Source organism: Leptonychotes weddellii, chromosome 13 (assembly GCF_054177405.1).
Source record: "Leptonychotes weddellii isolate Sample4059 chromosome 13, ASM5417740v2, whole genome shotgun sequence".
Lineage (NCBI taxonomy): Eukaryota > Metazoa > Chordata > Mammalia > Carnivora > Phocidae > Leptonychotes > Leptonychotes weddellii.
In genome coordinates, this window is record NC_138381.1 from 36,933,591 (window position 1) to 36,957,176 (window position 23,586).

The following is a 23,586-nucleotide window of genomic DNA, read 5'->3' on the forward strand; positions in this document are numbered from 1 at the left end:
CTATGATGCTCCTTGGCTAGAAAATGGAAGTTTGAATAGAATAAAGAATAGGATATTAAGTTGATTGTGGCTAGTATCTAAGATAAGTTTAGCACAGACTCATTTGAGAAAGTGGTAGATTTTCTTTAGTGAAGTGTCTAGATAATGCAAAAAAGCACTGCATGAAAGGAAACTTGAAAAGTCATTTAAGTTGTGGAGTAGGAAACAGGAAGCATTAGGAGTCTTTCAGTAAAATAGGATGCAGGAGAAAAACGAAGAGCTCAGACAACGTTTTTGTGAAAAATAATTGGAAAAAGGGCACAGAACAATTCCTGACCAGTCTTAACCAAATGTAAAGGTTTGTTTTAAAAAGTTAAGTCTTTGTGCAGAGAGAAGAATACATTATAGAATTTGACAAGGCTATGGATGATTTTTGTTCAATCCCATGAGACCATTGGAAAAAACATAAGACATGTCTCAGAACTTTACCCTGTCAGCACTCATCCTCTCAGCTGAAGGCCCACCCCAGCAGGTGTTTAACTACAGCATCACTGGGCTGTGTAGTAATGCACACTGAGCAGGTCCCGGCTGTCCTGTGTCTTTGTGCAGCACTGCTCCAGGTGTGATATATGGGTGGCAAAACTAGCCATGATAAAATAAGTACACAGATTGAAAATATGAAATGAAAACATTTAGAAACTTTTATAGCATTTTGCCTGAGAAATGTTATGTCTGTTGAATCTAATAGTAAAAAAATTGGGCTTGTCAAAAAATTTTTAAGCCTTTGTATTTGCATAATGTGATGATAACAGTATATCAGAGCCATTTACATATAACATTTTTTCTGGGGCAGAAGCAATTCAAGAGGGTGATGAGTTATATGCTGGAACCAGTGTTTTGATATAGATGAAATCAGCCTTTTTTTTTTTTTAAGTGTATGTACTTACGGTTAAGATATCCAAGGGTGTGACATTTTCACTTACAAGATTAATGATTGTACTCACTGATTTTGTTCTACTAGGTGATAAACCCTGAGGCATTTCAGAAGCAAGACTATGAGAAAAAATGTTTTGCCTGTATATCGTCAGTCCAGTAACAAAAAGGCTTGTGTTAGAGCACTGCTCTTTTGGACTAGTTTCTTAAGAGCTCTAGAGAACACTGAAAAAGATTTTAAGATGTGTCCCTTAAATATTCAGGCCAACTGTGTTAAACTGAAGCAAAACAAATTTTGACAGATTCTCTGTTGATTGAATGAATAAATAAAAGTAGAAATTCTGACGCATCCATAGTGTTGATAATTGTTAAGTAGCCATTATATTTCTCCCTTCCATCAAATATTGCATTCATTACTTTTGAGGTTACTGCCAAGAAAGGTAACATTTTTGTGCTTTGTATGTTTAGGCTTATGTAGTGGAAGATAATAAGCAGCTTATTTTGGAAGGTCAGCATCATGTTATTCTTCACACTATAGGAAAAGAAGCCTTTTCATGTCCTCAGAAACAGGTAATAACAGAGTTTTCTTTGGGTCTTCTTGTGAACTGTGGAGTTTTTTGTTTGGTTGGTTTGGGGGTTTTTAAAGGGGTCTGGCTTGTGCAGGCTTTTATATTGAGATTGGAGTGGGGGGGTTGGTGGCAGAAAACTAATTTAAATGAGAAATGAACATAAATTAAAATTTATTAGCATCTCGTAAGAGTATGAAGATACACTTGTGATCTTGAGGTTTCTAATAAATATTCTATACTGAATCTAGAATTTGTAGTATAAAAAGAATTAATTTGCTTGAGAGGAAGGGAAATAAGCCTATACCACTGCCGAACTCCAGGGAGGGCAAAGCATAAAGTGTGAAGGATGCTCCATGGAGTGGTGCAGCAGCTGGTAATAGTATTTAATGTGTTTTCTGATTTCTCATAAAATACTGTTTCATCTTACCAAAAAGTTCTCATAGTATATATGAACAAAATTTAAGCACATCCAGTAATTCAAACAGTGACCTTGTATTGTGTTTATAAATACTGGATCTTAATTTCCAGCTTTCTCATTATTTTTGAAAACTTTTATTTTGAAATAATTTTCAAACTTGCAGAAAAGCTGCAAGTATAGTATAAAGGACTCTCTCATACTTTTCACCAGGGTTCACCAGTGGTTAGCATTTTACCTTCTTTGCTTTATCATTTTTTTCTCTATTTATGTACACATTGATTTTTTTTTTCTTAATTACTCCCAAGTAAATTGCAGACATCCTTCTCTACCCCCATTTAGTTCACGAGTATTCCTAAGAATAAGGACAATCTCTTATATAATCACAGACACCATTATTAAATTCAGGAAGTTTAACATTGATGCAGTACTCATATTAGTCCATATTCAGATGTCATCAGAGGTCTCCATTATATGCTTGACAGTTTTTTTTTTCCTACCCAGGCCAGTCCAGGATCATGAGTTGCATTTGCTTGTCATGTCTCTTTAGTCTCCTTTAATCTGGGACAGTTTCTGAGCCTTGATCTGTCATTATGTCATTGACATCTTTGAGGAGCATGGGCCATTTATTTTAATGTAGAATAATACCTCTTTGGGTTTTTCTTGTGTTTCTTCATGATTAGATTAAGGTTATACATTTTTTGGCAGGAATACCACAGAAGTGATGTTTATGTCCTTGTCAGTGTATTATATCAAAAAGCACTTGATATTAATTTGTTTCATTATCAGTGATGGATCATTTGATTAAGATGGTCTCCACCGTATTTTTCTACAGTAAAGTTACTGTTTTTCCTTTCGTTTTCTAATAAGTAATTTGTGGGGAGATAATTTGGACCTATGTAAATGTCTGATTTCTTATCAAACCTATGTCCACTAGTTTTAGCATCCATTGCCAATTCTATGACTTGAATCCGTTTTTACTTCGAAGGTTACAAATGGCAATATTCCACTAGTTTTAATGAAGATATCAAATTTAACCCCAAATCTATTTCTTAATTAAAAAATTGTTTCTTCACCTTTGATTAATACAGAAGTCCCAGGTTTTAGTTGTATATAAACTTTTGATAATTTGGAACATCTCAAACATTGGCAAAATTAGCACTTAGAAAATGAAGAAGTGATTTCTATAAAAGTTATTCATGTTATATTTTCATTTTACATACCATGAATGGCATATCATTTTTATTTCTCTGTATTTCACCTTTGAAATATTTTTTATTCGCTTTATATGATTAACTGAGCTTGGGAGATAAGGCAGTTTCATAATACTGTGAATAATAGATTTGGAGCCCAAAGACTTTGAGATTGATGACCAAATTACTTGCATAACTTGATGATCCTTAGCTTACTACTCACTTACAAGACAAAGATAATAGTTCTTTACTCCTTGCCTCTCTTGTGTGGAACTGTCATAAGGTATGAATCAGATCCTTATTGTCAAATTACTGGACAAATATTTAGCGCTGGTTGTGAAAATACTTTTTGCTACTTTTAAGCTGCGAGAAGGGGAAACGCTTTTAAATATTCTCTCAGTAAATTAGCTCAGGCCTTTGGTATCCTTTTATGGCTATTGTTCGTGTGTTTTCTACCTAAGTGGCATATGGAAATTTATTTAGTATAGTTTAGAAGTCTAAAACAATAGCTTGGTTTTTTTGATGTTTAGAATATATTAAACAATAATACATTTTTTGAACTTTCTATTAAAGTGTAAGATAAATACAGAATAGTTGAATAGCTCATTGAATTTCACAAATTGAAGAACACTTCAGTATAACCAGGACCCAGATCAAGAAATAGAACATAAGTAGCACCCCAGAAGTTCTGCTTCTCTTCTCTTCTTTCCTCCGGAGTAAACCTTTAGTCACTTTTCTCTGACTTCTAAATCAAAAGCAAATTTAGTTCTTGCTTTTACAGCTGTATACATCAGGGATCAACAAACCTTTTCTGTCAGTAGCCAGATGATAATGTTTTAGACTGTGCTGGCCAGAAGGTCTTTGTCTTAATTACTCATCTCTGTTGTTGGAGTCCAAAAGCAACCATAAACAGTATGTAAACAAATGGATATGGCTGTTTCAATAAAACTTTCTTTACAAAAACAGGAAGCAGGCTGGGTTTGGCCCGTGGGCTATAGTTTGCCAATCCCTAGTGCAGATCAAAATCCCAACTAGGCTAGCAGGAAATTAAAAATCAAAATTTCCCTGGATGGTAAAGAAAAATGGAGAAAAATGGTTAAAAAAGATAATAGTAGAAAGGGGGTGATATTCTCTGTTTTCATTTAGGTGATAATGATATTTATTGAAATGTTTACGGTGTGCCTGGCACTGGCTATACTGAGACTTTTACATGCATGATTAACCTTCAGTTAATACAGATGAAGTACTGTAATCTATAATAAACACAGCAGTCTATTTTCAAAATGAAATTTTAAAGCAATTTTAGTTCTTCAACTATTAAAACAGGTGCTATACAATTCAATGTCTATGGCTTAAGTACCAAGTAACAACCACAACAGATTTTGAAATTATTATGAACCCCTTTTTATAAATAAGGAAATTCAGTCTTAAAGTATTAAATACCTTATGTGAAGTTGCTGGAACTTAAGTCTAACTCCAGCACATAATAAATAGGGAATGAATAAATGATGCTGATCCTAGATTGTTTATCCTCAATTGTATCGCAGATGATTCTGTTAGTTTAAATAACAGCAGAAAAAGTATTGTTCATGCTTTTCTTTATCTCCGCTGGTTTTAACTTCTTTTATTTGTATATGCTATGTTTTAACAAGACAGTGTTTTTATTGTCATATATATTTTTTTCTTTTCTCAGGAGCCACCAGAAATGGAACTATTAAAATTTTTCAGGCCAGAAAACACTACAGTTCCTTTAAGACCATCCGTAGAGCAGCTTTCTAATCTCATTAAAACGAGTCTTCACTATCCAGAATCATTTAATCATCCATTTCATCAAAAAAGGTCTGAGGTTTATTTTTGTTAAAATTTTTCTACAGTGCACGTGTGCGTATATACGCACACACTCTTATTTATTTATTTTAACAATGGCATTAACCCCAGTATTGAAGAAGAAATTTAGAATAATATTGAGTCTATGGAAATTGCTCTTAAATAATTTACCCTTTACTATGATTACTATATGCTGCAGCTGTGGTTAGAGGTAGATAATTGCCTTTGACACCTCAGTTGCTGCAAGTTTCCTTTTGGTGAGCATGTTTATCATTAAGTCAAAACCAAGAAAAAATATAATTTTGGTTTTGTTTTAGACACAAATTAAATGTAAGAAATGATTATAGTATAGACTCATCAAACAGTTCAAATTTAGACAGCATTATGAAGCTTTACTAAGTGCTAAATGCTAACTTCTTGGAGAATGATGTTCAGTTGACCCTTGAACAGTGTGGTTCCATCTATGTGGGTCTACTTATACATGATCTTTTTTGATAAATACAGTATTGTAAATGTGTTTTCTCTTAAGGATTTTCTTGATAACATTTTCTTTTCTCCAGCTTACTTTATTGTAAGAATATAAAATATAATTCATGTAACATACCAAATATGTGTTACTCGACAGTTTGTGTTATTGGTAAGGCTTTGAGTTAGCAGTAGGATATTAGTAGGTAAGTTTCTGGGTAGTCAGAAGGTATACACAGATTTTTGACTGTGTGGGGGTTAGCACCTCTAACCCCTTTGTTGTTCAGGGGGCATCTGTATTTGTAATTTTGGTAAGTAGCTTGATTATATAAACTTAAAATGACACTTCAAAAAGTTGCTAGTTTGCAGGTATAAGAAAAGATGGAGAGACGTCTGTTAGAACCAGTCTATAAGTAATAAGTGAGGGTATGAATTTTGGTGAAAAATTCACCCTGGATAAGGGTGGCGATGGGGCGGGATAGAACAAAAAGAGAACAGTGACCTGCAGAACAATGACATCTGAGAGAAAAGCTAAAGAAAAAGGAATCCACAAAGAAGACTAGTTGAGAAGTAATTAGGAAGAAAAGACCAATGAGGAGAAAGTGGTATCTCAAAAATTGAGTGAGAACAGTTCAAGGAAAAAGAATGGTTTAATTGTTTAAAATGCTGCAGAAATGTCAAGTAGTAAATGGACCAGAAAATTATTTATTGGATCTGACAAGAGGTCATTAATGGTTTTTTAGAAGAATGTTACTATATAATGGGAGTGCAATCAGGGTATAATAGGTTGAGGAGAGATTGGGAGGTAAGTAAGTAAAGTGTAGTCTACTAGTGTAGACCACCCTTTCAGAAAGCTGGGCTATGAACAGGGATCCAGGAATATCCATTCAGTATTGTTTTCTTACTAGGTAAGATATGGTTATGTTTATGGTCTTGAAGGAAATGATGGGATATAGGGAGAATAACAGAATCCTTAATAGATGGAAAGATACACAGTCCAAAGAATCACAGGATTAGCTTTGGACTGCAGAAGGAATCTCCTTACTATTGAAACAGGGAGAGAAGAAAGTAGGGAGAAATTTTAACGTATTCACACATTATGGAGTGCCTCCATTTTAGGGAATATTCCTAGGAGCAAAGTAATATAGGAGATAAGAGAATAAAGGATAGAACATTTGAGAAGTAAAATTTGAGGGTAACTTCTGAGAGGAATGAGAAGAAGCTGGCTAAGGACACACAGATTGCTGGGCAAAATTAAGACCTTGACAGAGACTTAACATCAGACATATTTAAAAAGTAACTTAAATAGTGCTAACCACTTTTAAACCTTCTCTTTATTAAATATAACACACAGAAATGTGCTCAAAAACAACATGTATGACCATGGTGATTTTTTTTTTTTTCCCACAGAGTTAACACCCAAATAACCACTTCTATGCTATTGCTAGCATCACAGAAGCCCCCTGTGTATTCCCTCCCAGGCACTACCCCGTGTGCCCCCAATATTGGTAGTCACTTCTTTGCTTCTCTTTATAATTTTTCCAACTAAGTATACAACTCTATATTTTGATTTGCTTGGGGCATTTTTTGAACTTCTTATATAAGTGGAATTATAGAGTATATTCTTTTTATGTCTGGCTTCTTTCATTTAATATTATGTTAGTAATTGTTAACTATTGCACGAAGCAATAGAATTTTCATTGCCTTATGAATGTTTGAACATACCGGAACAGTTTATCTATTTATCTACTCTACTGTTGACGGACTTTTTGATTATTTTCATATTTGAGCTATTTTGAATTCTTCTGTGAATAATCTTGTGTATAATCTCCTGGTGTATGTGTGCTTGCCTTTTTTCCCAAATTCTTCCAAAGTAGTTTAACCAACTTGTACATCCCACTTAGCGGTATATGGGAATTCCCTTTGCGCCATACCTTTACCAACACTGTTGTCAGATTTTTAAAAATTTTAACCATTTAAGTTATTTATAAAACTTTTTTGTCTAGGTCTTAATGTTGCTCTAAAGTGCAGCCATAGTTGAGGAAAAAAATTTTATGTTTTATCCCTGTTGAACCTGTTTTGACTTCATGTACTTTCATGGGCAGTTTTGATTCCCTGATGTTTCTTTTTAAGCAGTTGTTCTACTTCGTTTATCAGACCCATCCTGCTTCACGTACTTCCTGAATATCTTAGATTCCACAGTGCTTCTTTTTAACCTTAGTGGTTAAAACCTTGGCTGTGCTTTAGAGGCAAGGATATTTAGGAGTTTTCCACATGATTTTATTGGGGTTAAAAAGACTCATAGAATCTAGGCAGTGTAGGGAAGTATGTGAAGCAAGACAGGTTTGATCATCACTTCACCTCCCATTCGTCTTATACATCTGTGAAGCAGGGGCACACCACCTAAATGATCAAGCTAAAGTAGAATAGTGGGTTAAAAGCAAAACATCACAGTTAAATAAAACTGTGTATGGAAGTATGTGAAAACAAGACAAGTTAGATAAGGATAAAATGCGGGCTTTTTTTTCCAACCCTGGCTGCACAGAATTACCTGGGGAATTTTTGAAAATCCAAATGCTCAATGCCACTTTAATCAGAATCTCTGGGAATAGAACCCAGGCATCTGTATTTTTTAAATGTCCTCACATGATACCAGCGTGCGTCTGTATCAGTCATGGTTGCCACAGTAATGCTTCATAACAAACCACTCCAGAATTCAGTAGCCTACAAGGCATTCTCACACTCATGGATCTGCAGGTCAGCTACCATTTGGCTTGAAGCTCATCTTCAAGCTGTGAGTTGGTTGGGTTCCTGTCTGTACCACATATATTTTGGGCTCAGTCCAAATGGGCAGCAGCTACTTGGATATGTCCTTCTCAGTGAGTATCTCTGGAGTACAAATGTGAACCATATTGTGAGAGCACATTTAAGACTTCTGTTTGCATCAAAGACATGAATATTCCATTGGCCAATTAGCCTCACCTTCACAATCAACAAGGATGATCCACAGTCCCCCGGTGGGAAGGGTGAAGGGAATGAGTAACTGCTACACAGTAGTTATAGTTATACCGCACTAACTGAGATTGAGAAACACTGAAATAGAGAGCCCCAAATTGATTGGTCATCCCTGTGACACTAAGAGTAGAAGTATAATTGAGTGAGAAAGCTGGAGAGATGGGAGATAATTGTCAGAGAGTGGAGTGACAGAGTATTATTTCAGAGGTAGCTATTTTAGGTGACTAAAAAAAAATCACAGTATGGTCACGGAAAGTAGATGGCTGAGTTTTGAATAGTACTAAATTTGAGAAGATGTTGAATGGGTCGTCTACTTAGTAAAGTTGTCCACATGATGACAAGACTCGGGATTAAAGAGAAGAAAGCAAATTCATGCCGAAGCTTTTAATAATTGAAGCCAATAGATGATACGGAAGAGATGCGTAGAGCAGTGGTATGCCCCTGCTTCACAGACGCAGGAGATGAATGCGAGGTGAAGCGATGTTTCCCTCATCTTTACCTAAGATATTTCAAAATACTCATCCTTTCCCCTTCCCCCAAAGAATCTGCTGTACTGAGTTACTGTTGCTGGGTTTAGTATGTCAGTATGAGGACATAAAAAAAGATGAAAAACTGTGGAGTAGTTTATTACAAATAAATGGGTGTTTTGACAGAGGAGATAGGAAGAAATCATCAAGGAGTGGTATTGGAACTACATTAATGATACATTCTGACCGGAGATGTGGAAGATGTTGGAAGAACAGCATCTCTTGTCAAGAGGGCGATAGAGGAAGCTGTGTACTCAGCCAAATTTCAGTTCAAGTAAGATATAGAAACATAAAGAGAAGAGATTGAGGACCTGGAGGAGTGTTCTTCATGTAATACAGAAATGTGGGAGGGGATGCGTCATGAAGAGGTTTGATTACGGCACGTAGCACACGGACCGTACAGGAATAAGAAGATGAGAAAGAATATGTGACCAGACATAACAAAGATGTGAAACATACTGAGTTTAACTGCCATAGCTTTCAAAATAAGAAGTCACATTAGACATGTTTGTGGAGCTTTTGAACATGTGCTAGGCATTATTCTCAGCACTTAGCGTATTTGATCCTACCTAATCACTATCATGAGCCCAAGATGTAGGTACAATTATTGTTCCTAGTTCACAGTTGAGAAAACTAAGATACGGAATTGTTGAGCTAATATTTAAACTTTAGTCTAACTGTAGAACCCATGCCTTTAATAATGCTAAATTTGGTGGCCGGGGGATAGTTCTCAGCAGTTTGGTCTCTGTGTGGCTCATCAGATTAGCATTTTTGAAAGACTGTTATATAAAGTGGTTTTTAAAACGTGGTCTCGGACCGTGCCCTCAGCATTATCTGGGAACTTGTTAGAATGCAAATCCTTGGGCCATTCCCCAGACCTGCTGAACCAAAACTGGGAGTGGGGCCCAGTAGTCTTTTTTTTAACATGCCCACCAGGTAGTTCTGGTTCATGTTCAAGTGTGGGAAACACAGGTCAGATATGAGAAACACCCCATGTAAAGAATGGATTGTATCAGGGTGCTTATCCAGAGGCTGTTGTAGTACACCAAAAGACAAGATGCCTTGAACTTGTAAGGAAAAAAGATAAAGTAACCAGGTTTCAGAGTGTGTGGGAGAAAGAATTGACAGGAATTTGTGAAGAATAATAGAAAATTGGGAATGGGACTAGTGAGGCAGGAGCTCCCATTCCCAAGTAAGAAACACTTAGTATGATGCCTAAGGTTTGCTGGGATAGATGGGGGTGCTATCCACTGAAACAGTGCGTGGAGGAAGAGAAGGAGTGAAGATAATGAGTCTGTTTTGGGGCTAGGAAATACCCAGATGTTCACATTTCTAGAGGCATTTAGATAAGGCCTGGAACATTTGATATTTGAGGATCAGATGGGAACAGAAAGCAAAGGTTCCTGAGGTTTTGCTTTGTGTTACAAATTATGTAGTTGGATTTAATTTAAGGAGGCGCTTCAGACTGGAAACCTGTCTTTATTACCCTCCTTTCCTTGTGAGAAGTTTGTGGGGGAGGTAAGGGCATAGCACGGCACAACTGAAGGGTATGTTTTTGAAATTATCTGAGCTTTTTGGTTGAGGGAAATCTGTTATTTGCAGTATTGTTTGGAAAATATTTCTCAGTAAGAGGATCTAAAATTTCTGAAAGCATTAAATACATTGAGCAGAATTTTAAAGTTATTTTGTGTGAACTTATAAGGTTACTGCATTTTGTTTTTTACTATCTCTTTATTCTTTGTGTTTATAGAGTAAAATATTAACAATAGTATGTAACCAACCTTCATTTGTGCCTAGGTTATGTTTATTATGTTCTTGATTTGAAATTTATACCAGTCTGTTCATATGTCCTCTTCTGTCACTGCCTGTCCATTCTATGCTTTATTAAATGCTTTAGTAATTTATTAATTATAAAGCAATATCAGAAACTGGATTACCTGAGTAAATGTGTCCACTTAAAAAGGCTTTCCTCGTAATTTGTTTTATAGAAATAATTTTCATATTCTCTAAAACATGGTGGTTTTTATGCAGATTTGGTAGAAAAGCAAATGTCAATCAAGGCCAAGTTCTCAAAATAAAGTAATTTTCAAGAAACAAAGAGAACAGGATTAGTTGTTGGCATTTTCACGGTTTATTTTTTCTTCATTGATCTTTCCTAGTTGAGATTATTTATAAATTTTTGTTTTTCATTTTGAGAAATAACCACCAAGAAACACTTCAGTTATTTTTTAAGAGTAGCTCTAATAAATGGAAACAAAATGGTTTTGTGGATGTGTATATTCTGATATTTAGCATTCAGGCATTGTAGGAACATATTTTCCTTCTTATTTACACAAATAATGTGTCTTTTTGAATTTTGGAACTCAGTTTTTTCCCTTACTTGAATCTAATTGTCTTTTTTAAGGAGCTTGTTAGGTATTCGTTAAGTGTTATTTTCAAGAAAGTTGATTTTAAAAAGAAAATGCACAGCTTAACCTCTCTATTTTCCTTCCACAGCCTTTGTTTAGTACCAGTCACCCTTTTACTGTCTAATTGTTCTAAGGCTGATGTTGATGTAATAGTTGATCTTCGGCATAAAACAACAAGGTAAAGATTCACTTGGTGCAAGATTATTTTGTAGCTTAGGATTGATGTGAGAACAGTTTAGCATTTTGAATTATGCACATAATGACCTAACACAGATAGAGAAAGTTTACTCAGGTATGCCCTGGATTTGTGTTTGACATTACAGAAGTGTTATAGAGGAGTTACAGAGGATTGTCTCTGCATCATAGTGGTGACAGAATGACAAGCGATTTCCAAAAGAAGCAAATTGTTTTGATCAGAGACAAAAATTTTTATGAAAGTTTGTTGGTGATAAAGAACTCTAAAATTGAAAATCAGCAAGTTTGCAATAGAAGGGTTTTTTTTTTTGTAATTATAAAATAATACTTAAAAAAATACAGGTCCATACTCCCATATCTGATATCTCAAGAGCTAGATGCTTTTTGGAATTCAGAAATTTTTGGATTTTTAGAAAAGTAATGTGAAGTGTATACGGATTATTAGTATATAACAACCCGAATAGGATCTGGAGCAGCTCTCTGGAATCCAGACACGTTCTGTGTATGATTGATTATGTGTGTCATAAATAACGCCTTATTGGTAGATTCTGGGTTGCTTCCCATTTTTCAGCATTATAAACAGTTTCAGTATTATAAGCATTCCTGTATACAAATTGTTTTTATGTTATGGATAACCAGTTGGTTAAAAGCTGAGGTTTGAAATAAGGTTCCATAATTTACTAGCTGCTGTTGTGAGCATTAATTGAGATAACACTTGTGCTTAGAACATAGTACCTGGTAACAAGTGTTAGCTATTATAGCAGTAGTAATACTACCTATTGCCTTTATTGTCATTATTAATAAATAGTTGGCTTCATGAAATAGTTTCTAGAAGTAGAATCTCTAGATTTAAGGGATCTGTTACTAGAACTTCAGGAAAAAATTTATAAAGAAAAACCCTCCAACTTACCATTTTCCTTCTCCCACACAGTCCAGAAGCATTGGAAATCCATGGATCATTTACATGGCTTGGACAAACACAATATAAACTTCAGCTTAAAAGCCAGGAGATTCACAGTTTGCAGCTGAAAGCATGCTTTGTTCATACAGGTGTTTATAACCTTGGAACGCCTAGGGTATTTGCCAAGTTATCGGACCAAGTTACAGTGTTTGAAACAAGTCAGCAGAACTCCATGCCTGCCCTGATCATCATCAATAATGTGTGACAGCTTGCATATTTGTACTGAAATCCACAAGAATCAGTTTTATCTTACTGAATGGGTTTTAACAGCAGTATTTGAAGTACCTAACTTGTTATGGAGGTTGGTGTCGGATTGCTGCAAAATACTTTGGACTTGTCAATGTGTTGATGATGCAAAGCACGTTGGACTGAGAATACTTACGTTCTTTTTTTGTATTTCTTTAAACCCTGATAATAATTTACATACTCCTAATACAGAGTTTCAACATATCCACGCACCTTATTAAGCCCCGTCTTAAAAGCCAATGTCTAAGTCTGCTGTTACAACTCACTGATGGTATCTGAATATTACCAGATGATTCTGAGGAAGGAAAGGCCTTGTTGGCAGTAGCCCTGTTGAGCCGTTAGTCTATAAATTCCAGCTTTACTGTGAAGTTCTGTAGAGTGTTAAATACAAGTTTTCCAGTCTTGCATCACACAATTCTCTAAAATCAGTTTTGAACTTTGGTTATAGAGTCTTCATACTTCAGTATCTGGTGGTTCCTATGGCTTATACATAACTTTGTAAAAAAAAAAAAATTTTTTTTCTGATGCTTTGAATATAGTTTTGAAAGGAGTTTGACTTTTTTTTCCCTCATTCATCTCAGCATAGGGTGCACTATTTCACAATATGAAAATTTTTTGTCGTTTAAATTATCATATTCTTTATTATGTAACTTTAACAATTGAGTTGATCTGTTTAAAATATAAATCTACTCAAGTTAATTAAAAATAAGCTTTTCAAAAATGTATTATATTTATAACAAATGTAAATAGAATAAAGACATGCTATTCACTGTATAGATTTATTAGATGCTTTCATTTTTTAATTCAAAGGGTTTAACATATTCTTTATTTAAAATGAATGCCAACCATATTAATTACAGCAGGCCAAACCAGCTGTTTCCAAACATGAAATACAGTTTTTGTTCCTATAGTCCTTGGTGGCTATGTTTTACACAAGCAAATGAATTTTGTCTTTAAATGTGTCATGTCTGATGCCCAGTTACAAATCTGGATAATTGTTTTATATCCTGGGAAAAAGGAAGATCATGCTTATTAAACTATTGAAAGTAACCACATTACAGACTGTGATGCCGGGTATGGTAGATTAGGTGATTTAGCCTTCCTGCTGAAGAAAAGTAGAGTCTAAAAATGAGAAGAAAACATCTTACTAAAAACAAAGTGTTAACAATATAGTCACTTATTAGTGGACCAAAATCTTGGAGAAGTAGAGAAAAGAGACCACCATTTGGGGCTGCTTTGCCTTGGGAGTGTTTATCTACTTAGGAAGAAGCAACCGAAAGGCAGAGCCTTACATTTGACGCACTCTGAAACAGGAAATACAGGTCAGGAGAAATCACTTAAGCTGAAGCAAGGAGACAAAGGTTTGGAAGATAGGCACAAGAAGGTAAGGGACCTACTGGGTTCAGTGGGAAAGTTTTATGTTTATTTGGAGTCCCAGAAAGAGGGGAGACAGGGTAGTGCGGAGGTGGTATTTGAAGTGAATCTCTGAGAATTTCCAAGATGGACATCAAGTTACAGATTCAAGTGGTTTAGTAAATCCCAACAACATAAATATAAAGAAACAATATCCGGATGCCACATAGTGAACCTGCTGGGAATTTTAAAAGGGGGGGAATACAGTCTTGAATACAGAAGACAAGTGGTAGCACAACTGATAGCAGACTTCTCGACAGAAATCATGGAAAACAGAAAATGGGTCTGGGGGTCGAGGGGGGTATCTTCAAAGCGTTGAAAGAAACAAACCACTAAGCCAGAATTCTAAACTCAGCAAGAATACCTTTTAAGAAGGAAATGAAACAAAGATACTTTCAGACAAATAAAACCGGAGAGTTTATTTTGAGGTGGCCTTGGGATAACGGTGTCTACCTAAGTCTTAATCCTTCCATCCGTTCTGCAATTAAATATACACATCAAAAAAACAAAAAAAAACCAAGTGAAGCCACACCTAACTCGTACTTTGGACATAACTACGCAGAGAATACTCCTCTAACTCAAATTATCTGTAAGTAGAGAATTTAGCACTGAATTCCAACAAGCTGTCTCAAGCATCTACTTACACGCCTTTGTAGAAAGCAGAGGTGGGGAAGACAGGAATCCAGAAGGAATTGTGGAGAGGAGACAAGAGAACTCAGGGTTTAAGGGCGAGCTGAAGTCACTCTGACACAAAGCAAGTCTCTCCCCTAACTGTAAAAGTACTCAACAAGATCTGGCGGCTAGAGCTCTGATGACAGTCTTTGTAGTGGGGCTTTAGGAGCAACAAGGGACAGGATCTATTCCTCAGGCAACTAAGGAAATGCCTCCTAACTGGGGTAATCTCATAAATTGGCTACTTAGAAGAGTGCTGAGTATTTTGAAGCTTGTGCCGCCCAAGAACTTCCAATCTCTACTGAAATTTTTCCATTAAGATTCATAGCCCAAGGCCTGATTTCCAGAAGACTCCATTAAAATGCAAATACCTGTTAAGTACCCTGATAACCTACCATAATCGATATGATGTGCCCTGCAGCTTGTGAGAGCAAGGCTTTACTTGGAATGGGACGCCAGTACAGTACTTAGAAGGGAGGTGAGGAGTGCAGGTGGGAGGAGCAGGAATGGGGGCAGGGGGCTGAAGGAGCCAAAGAAAAACTTAGCCGTTACAGACTTTTTGCTTAGGGTCAACCCTGTTTGATAATATTCTATTGTTCGTTCCCAGGATGAATGGGCTATGGTATTTGGCCTCAGGAGAGGAGATTGCATGTCATGTGTTCCCCTTTCTCCCCTATGTTTCTATTTTGATTTGTAAGCTGTGATAGAAGTCAGCTTTCCTAACTTCAACATTTCTTCCCTTCCTTAGTGATTGAATTAATTATGCTGTAATTGGTGGCAGAAAGGGACACATCTGAGAATTAGATATTTTTGTGAAAGGCAAAAAAAAAAAAAGTGTTCTTTTTTGCATTTGAATAGTACGTCTTGGTTCAGTAAACATTCCAGGAAGATTATCCTTTGAAGACTATTACTATCTGTTGATTAGAAAGTCTGATTTCAAGATAACTTTTTAACCAGAGAAGGGGCATTTGGCTGGGAGAGGCAAATCTAATTTTACTACAGAACCTTGGTACTTGCAGATAAAGGAAGAGGAGAAGGTGTTTCCAAGGGAGGCCGCTGTAATTGAAGGAGGAGGACAGGCTCAGCCAAGTCTGGAACAGGTGGAGCCCCAGCCCCGGTGCCTTCCTTGGCTGCCACAGTTTAGTCTGCCTCCCAGCAACCCTCTAGGGGGAAGTGCACAAAAGTGAGGAGAAACTCAAAAGACCTCATTTTCCAGATTCAAAAACATTGAAGATTCCAAACCTGGGTGCAGAACAACTCTTGTTAAGAGCAGGGTTGCGCACCTCTCTGCCACAGCTGCTTGCACTTCTGGGTCTTTTGCTACTGTCCCCAACTCTGCATTCAATGACGTCTTGCTCTGGCAAAGCTTGAAACTGCCCATAGTGGAATATTTACCCCAGGGGCATCAAATGCTACCTATTAGGTCTTGATGTATTGATTTTTGCTGTTTACTCTAGATCTCCGAAAGCAATGGAGAAAATGTTAATAATGCAGATTAAGTTTAAAAGTGTTGCATGAAGGTAGCTTTCACATTATGAATAGCACAAATATTTGAAGAAATATTCCTCCAGTACCTGAAAACTATTATCCAGATCAGCAAAGAAGTTGCTCCTGTCATTGATGAACAACATCAGGTGAGGATTAGCATATCTTCTCACTTTCCTCTTCCCCCTTAACATAAACAAAAATATCAATCAAGATTCGTACTGGAATTGTTCTCATTTGTTAATTGCAAGATAGGTCGGTTGCTCAAGAGCTTGGCAAAACTTAACAAAGGCCCTCTGTGAGGATCACTGGGCTATATGGTATTTGCAATATAGAATACTGCATATTTTATTATTTATAAGTTGTGTGCTATGAAGACTTTATATCTGCTTAAAAAGCTTTTTTAGCCTGTAATTTGATGCGTATTTACCAGCATACCTCTGGGTATGGGCATAGACCATAAAGAAAAGTTAATATTCTGACTGACATCCGCATTGCAGTTAGCCAGGAGCTGAAGTGTCTTATAGAATATTCCAGGCTTTTGGACTCAATAGGGAAATGGTTCTCAAAATGTATGGGCATAATCATTTGCTACTAAAAATGTAATTTCAGAGGCTACTTCCCCAGAAATGGATGGTCTACCTGCCTAGACCAATTTTGTTGGTCTGGTTTGAGTATGGAATCTTGTTTTTGTTGTCGAGGTTTGTTTGTTGTTTTTTTTAAATCTTGTGGTTTTAACAAGCCCTGATGCTGAATGGGGGACCTGTATACCACGCTTTCGGAAACACGGCCTTAGGGAGCCTGAGAAGCACTGTTTCTGGCTGCAGATTTTTATTAAATTTGTTACTATCTAGTTTTTAGTCACATCATGGAAATGTTATTCTTCTTCAAAAGTTCTAGGTGACTAGGCCAGTGTTTTAAACATAAGCCCCTAAAATGTGACAAATTGTTCAAAGATTAATTTTCTATTTAAGGATATTGAAAGAAAAATTCAGTTTACAATAGCTCATTTGCTCAGTTGGTTAAAGTAAACAATTAGGCTGCAGCTGATGTTCAATCCCAGCTTGCCTGTGGCTTTATTATTTCTTGGCTGCTGATCATAAGTAACTATCAAATCTTACTAGCTTTTGGTGTTGTCAGTTTTGCTGTTCACAATAATTGGATTCTTTTGGGCAGGTATTTGTCCTCTCTGCTAGGTATAGGTAGATGAGAGCTGTAGATAGGGTGACCACATAAGTTTTCACCCCAAATGAGATAACTTGAGAGTGAAAGGAGGCGCTATTAATAATTACAGTGGGACAAACAGGCATAAACTGGGTCTGTTCCAGGCACACTGGGGTATGTGTTCATATTAGCTTAGGCTTTCCTTCCTCTCAGCCTATTTGCTGACTGGTACATTACAATGAATTCTGCTACATGTCCAGATACTGCACATTCATAAAGCAGCCATAAGGCGCATTCCCAGATGCTTAGAGAAGTTCTAGTTCCCTACTTTTTTGGCAGAAATGTTTACTCAATTCAGATGTGATGATGAGTGGCAAGATTCAGCTAATCTTTAAGTTGGAATCAGGTGACAGAATTCTTTGATACTTAGTGACCTGAACCGGGACTGAATTTTAGCCCTAGGCCAAGAATGCCACTCCCACTGGGTATGGGCTACTGGCCTATCTAGATTCTTAAACCCTCTCCATGTAATTGTGGAAGAACTTGTACATATTTAATATTTCTAGCCAATATACATATCTTGAACACCACTTATATCACCTTTATGTTGTTAAAACTCTCTATTGCTAAGTGAGACAGCTGATATTTGAAAGGTTTTGATAGCCATTTTTTGGATTCTGGACTGATGAGATTTTCAATGGCTAAATAACCACCCCTGGGTTAGGTACTTCAGATGCTTTTTTAACTACTCCTAGGTGGTTAAAACAAAATTTATATATCACCCTGTCTTTGGTGAGCTATTTTTTTTTTTTTTTTAAAGATTTTATAGAGAGAGTGGTGGGAAGGGGAGAGGGAGAGAGAGAATCTCAAGCAGACTCCCTGCTGAGCGCAGAGCTGTTGCAGGGGTTGATCCCGTGACCGCAAGATCATGACCTGAGTGGAAGTCAAGAGTTGGATGCTTATGGGATGACTGGGTGGCTCAGTTGGTTAAGCGTCTGCCTTCGGCTCAGGTCATGATCCCAGGGTCCTGAGACCGAGCCCCACGTCGGGCTCCCTGCTCAGTGGGGAACCTGCTTCTCTCTCTCCCTCTGCCTGCAGCTCCCCCTACTTGTACGCTCTCTCTGACAAATAAAATCTTAAAAAAAAAAAAAAAAAAAGTCGGACCCTTAACCAACTGAGCCACCCAGGCACCCCTGGTGAACTATTTTATTTTTATTTTTATTTTTTTTAAGATTTTATTTATTTATTTGAGAGAGAGAATGAGAGACAGAGAGCATGAGAGGGAGGAGGGTGAGAGGGCAGGGAACCCGATGTGGGACTCCATCCCAGGACTCCAGGATCATGACCTGAGCTGAAGGCAGTCGCTTAACCAACTAAGCCACCCACGCGCCCCTGGTGAACTATTTTAAAGTAAATTATACTCAATATAACGTTTGGTTGTAACTTAAGTAAATGGCTATAGATGTACCAAGATGGAATATTTCCTCTGAGGTTGATAAGAACAGTAATAATAAGACTTAAGTCTTTAAGCACAATATTATAAAATAGTATTTCCCAAAATGTTTTCCACGGAATAGGAGGATGTTAATAGATATTAGGTGAAAAAAAAGATTTCCCTGACTAAACAAAATTAGAGGTTTCTTTACACTCGTGTGCATTCATGGGAGTTTCCTAAACATATTCAACTAGGGATCAGCCCTCCCTTGTCAAGCATTTTTCAGAACTAGTGATATGCTCATAGACTAAAGATTGGTAAGCTTTTTCTGTAAAGTATCAGACAGTAAACCTTTCAGGTCTATGGGGGTACATACAATCTCTGGCTGCCAAACACAGTATGTAAATGAATGGGTGTGACTGTTTTTGTAAATAAACACCTGTTTCTGTAAGTAAGAGAATAATAACAATGTTATTCGTTTTAACACTGAGTGACATCATTAGGACATCTTGGGAACCTGGGCAAGACCAGAGAATAAAGGAGGAGAAAGGAGAGAGGACAGAACATAGGGAGAAGGAATGTCTCATTCCTCTATGGCGGGTTTCACTAAGATGTGGCAAGTGATTCTCAAAACCAACTATATCCACTAGAGGGCACCAGGAATGCAATTTTACATGGGTGCCATGCTTACCATTTGCCTTTAAAATGTGGAAATTAGCATTTGATGAGGTAGCACTTAGTGGAGTTTGGCTTAGCATTTTTCTTCTGCTACAGAGAATTAGAATCAGGCAAGTTAATGATAATTCACCAACCTAACATATTAACAATATTAACCCAGGAAATAGTTCGTAATTAAAACAATTATTGGCAGATCATCCAGTAGCGGCGGCCAGGAAGGAGACGAGGGCACTGTGGCACGACGCCATGCCTTTCTTTGATGTGCAGAAAAGGCTGGGCCTTAACTTAGGTCATCGGATGACAATCCAAAGTGCCGAGCAGCCTCACAAGATTCCAGGTCCATGCCATGCTTTTGAAAAAGAATGGATAGAATGTGCGCATGGAATTGGTGGTACCTGTGCAGAGAAAGAGTGCAAGATAGAATTTGATGATTTCGTAGAATGTCTGCTTCAGGAGAAAACGATGAAACGTCTGAGTGACATCAGGAGGCAGTGAGATAAACTAATAAGGGAAGTACACACCTCCACCTCACCACTTGGGCAAGGAGGATCCTAGGCCCTGAGTGGAGCTGCTGCTGATGGCTGGAGGCTGATTTTCATGTTCTCTCTTCTCTACTGGAAAGTTCATTTACTGAAAACCTCTTTGTGAAAGTGTCTAAAAATAAAGATTGCTCTATCCTAAAAAAAAAAAAAAAAAGATTATGGACTTTTTAGTAGCCTTTACATCATCCAGAGAATCAGGATGATGGATTTTCTTGAAACTTTTAATATCTTTTTTTTTTATTGGGCGGGGGGGGGGGGTGCGGGATGCAAAGGGAGAGAAAGATTTTTTTTTTAAGATTTTATTTATTTATTTGACAGAGAGAGACAGCAAAAGAGGGAACACAAGCAGGGGGCAGTGGGAGAGGGAGAAGCAGGCTTCCCGCGGAGCAGGGAGCCCGATGCGGGGCTTGATCCATCCCAGGACCCTGAGAGCATGACCTGAGCCGAAGGCAGACACTTAACGACTGAGCTGCCCAGGCGTCCCGGAGAGAAAAATTCTTTTTTTTAAAGATTTCATCCATTTATTTGAGAGAGAGAATGAGATAGAGCATGAGAGGGGGAAGGGTCAGAGGGAGAAGCAGACTCCCCGCCGAGCAGGGAGCCCGATGCGGGACTCGATCCTGGGACTCCAGGATCATGACCTGAGCCGAAGGCAGTCACTCAACCAACTGAGCCACCCAGGCGCCCCCCGGAGAGAAAAATTCTTAAGCAGGCTCGACAGGGGGCTTGATCTTATGACCCTGAGATCATGACCTGAGCCAAAATCAAGAGTCTGATGCTTAACCAACTGAGCCACCCAGGCACCCGAGGTTTTATTTTTTTATTTATTTGAGAAAGAGAAAGAGCACAAGCAGAGGAGGGGCAGAAAGAGAAGCAGACTCATGGGGCTTGATCCCAGGACCCCGGGATCGTGACCTGAGCCGAGGGCAGATACTTAACTGACTAAGCCACCCAGGCACCTGAAGCTTTTAATATCTTAAGACCCTGTAAAGTTTTACTGATCAGAAAGTCATTTTAATTTGTCATAGTGCAATCTAAAATGGAGGCTAAAATGGGAAATTGTTAAGCCAACAAAACCTCTGTTAAAAGATGAGGGTAAGAAGAACTCAATCCGGGGGTGCCTGGCTGAGACTTGATTTCCAGGTTGTGAGTTCAAGCCCCACATTGGATGTAGAAATTACTTAAAATCGGGCGCCTGGGTGGCTCAGTTGGTTAAGCGACTGCCTTCGGCTTAGGTCATGATCCTGGAGTCCTGGGATCGAGTCCCACATCAGGCTCCCTGCTCAGCAGGGAGTCTGCTTCTCCCTCTGACCCTCCTCCCTCTCATGCTCTCAGTCTCATTCTCTCTCTCACAAATAAATAAAATCTTAAAAAAAAAAAATTACTTAAAATCTTTTTTTAAAGAAAGAATTCTTCCAACCCCACTTGTTGGCTGTGGACAAATCTCTTAACCTTTTTACTTCTATATATATATGGAAGATTTTATTTATTTATCTGACAGCACAATCAGAGGGATCAGCAGGCAGAGGCAGAGGGAGAAGTAGGCTCCTGCTGAGTAGAGAGCCCGATGTGGGGCTCAATCCCAGGATCTGAGCCTCATGACCTGAGCCACAGCCGCTCAACCACAGGACTGAGCCCCCCAGGTGTCCCTCTTTACTTCCTTATAATGCAGGATTCTTTTATGGTATATATTAAGTGAGAAAATGGGTTTTAAATGGGACATGGTTGGTGTCCAATACATATTGGCTAAATCATACATGGGTAGGCTGTATGTTTGGGTTTCAACGTACCTGCAGAATTCCTCCTAGTGAGATATATTAGAGCAAGATGACTGAAGCCAGAAGGGACCCCAGGCTGCTGGGGAGAATAGGAAAACTTACCAGCTTGATTCAGTCATTTGGACAGCTTTCTGAAGTATCTCACAGTTACCTAAAAGTCAAAATCTGGCACTCGTTAGAAGTTGGCATAAATAATCTTAAAATTTTTTAAGGCAGAAGTTGCAGTACTATAAACTAAAATCTTGATTTCAAGATCAATGCCAGGATTGAGGTATCAAGTGTACTACTTGAATACTTACGGTATTTAAAAGGAGATTATAATATTTTGTAAGCAGTAAAGTAAGGGTCTATAATTTGGGGCTTTTGAATTTCCTTGTGGATAATAGGCTAGAATCTCTGCAAACAAGACTGCCTTGGAAGATCTACTGTGAATGGCTCCCCTATCAGACTACCTGGGTTTGAATCCATAGCTTTAGTCCTTACCAAACATGAGACCTTGAAGAAGTAAAGTAACTGAACTAGCCATGTTAGTTTTCTCATCGGTAGAGTGTGGCAACCACAGTTCTCATCTCACTGGGTCATTGTGAAGATCAAATGACTTAAGTCCATAAATGTCTTAGTTCAGTGACTGACAGGTAGTAATTAATAAGTGTTTTAAAATATGATTTACTTAAATTCCCTTTGAGAATGCCCTTTCATAAGGCTCTCTAACAGATGCAGTTTGAAATGGCTATATAAACCATAAACCCATAATCTACTCTATCTATAGCAACCATTACACTATTTTAAGTTTCCAATGTTGTTCAAGATTATAGGCTTTATTTTGATTGCAGGCTTGGGCCTCATGCACATTAACTATGAGATTTGCTTCCTTCATATCATCTCCTAATACCTATAGCAGTGCAGGATGCACCATAGAAATGCTTTTGAATTGAAGAATTGATTAAATTACCTTTTGTCTATTATACAACCTGAGTGAATTTCATGATTAGCAGTGCCAATATACAACAACTCTTCAATGGCTTTAATATAACATGTATGGAATGCTTTGTAAATAATAATAATCACAATCCTGGCATTTAGTTTACTAAAAATAAGCTTTCAAAACTGAATTCATATAATTGCGTGCAACCGGGCCTTTTACCCATGACCAAAAGTTTAAGGGATTTAGGAAAGTGGAAACATTGGATTTGATTCTGTATTGTGCTTTCTTGCCAACATTGTCATTAAAAGTATTGCAAGTATAGAAGTTATAATGTGTCATTTATCCAACAAATACTAATAGATAGAATTCTAAATATTAATTCTCTGGCACTATTCTAAGGGCTAAAAGCACTATCCTGGGCGTTGGTTGCAGGGATATCTAATGTTAACTTAAGAGATTAATTTTTAGCTTAGCAGAGATAGCAGTCTTCAGACAGCAACTGTATGAATGCTGCGTTTGTGAAGAACCAGAATTTCATTTTGAAAGATGCAGGAAAATGTTCTGCTCGTACATTTACTAGACCAAGCAGTGAGATCTTTCGTTCACATTTTTCTGGTTATTACATTTAAATTTTTTTGTTCACTTTACTTACATACTGTGAAGTTAATGGCTCTTTGTGTATCCTTTTGAGTTTTGACAAACATACGTAGTCCTGTGACTACCATCAGTCCAGACACACGACAGTGCCACCACCTCCCCGA

General features: G+C 37.4%; 1 protein-coding gene and 1 pseudogene across 2 annotated transcripts in view; both read left to right on the plus strand.

The window, feature by feature from the left end:
* Window positions 1-13,227, plus strand: part of TRAPPC8 (trafficking protein particle complex subunit 8) — a 65,112-nt gene extending 51,885 nt beyond the window's left edge. Inside the window, exons 21-24 of the mRNA XM_081802537.1 lie at window positions 1,381-1,482; window positions 4,783-4,928; window positions 11,420-11,509; window positions 12,458-13,227. Coding sequence (XP_081658663.1) covers window positions 1,381-1,482; window positions 4,783-4,928; window positions 11,420-11,509; window positions 12,458-12,692 — 573 coding nt within the window. The 3' untranslated portion in view covers window positions 12,693-13,227. The remainder of the gene's footprint in view (window positions 1-1,380; window positions 1,483-4,782; window positions 4,929-11,419; window positions 11,510-12,457) is intronic.
* Window positions 13,228-13,648: 421 nt separating this feature from the next.
* LOC102730484 (NADH dehydrogenase [ubiquinone] iron-sulfur protein 5 pseudogene) lies at window positions 13,649-20,345 on the plus strand (annotated as a pseudogene). The gene is made up of 2 exons (XR_014139646.1): window positions 13,649-16,452; window positions 19,774-20,345. The product of XR_014139646.1 is annotated as an NADH dehydrogenase [ubiquinone] iron-sulfur protein 5 pseudogene (transcript).
* The last annotated feature ends 3,241 nt before the right edge of the window (window positions 20,346-23,586 follow it).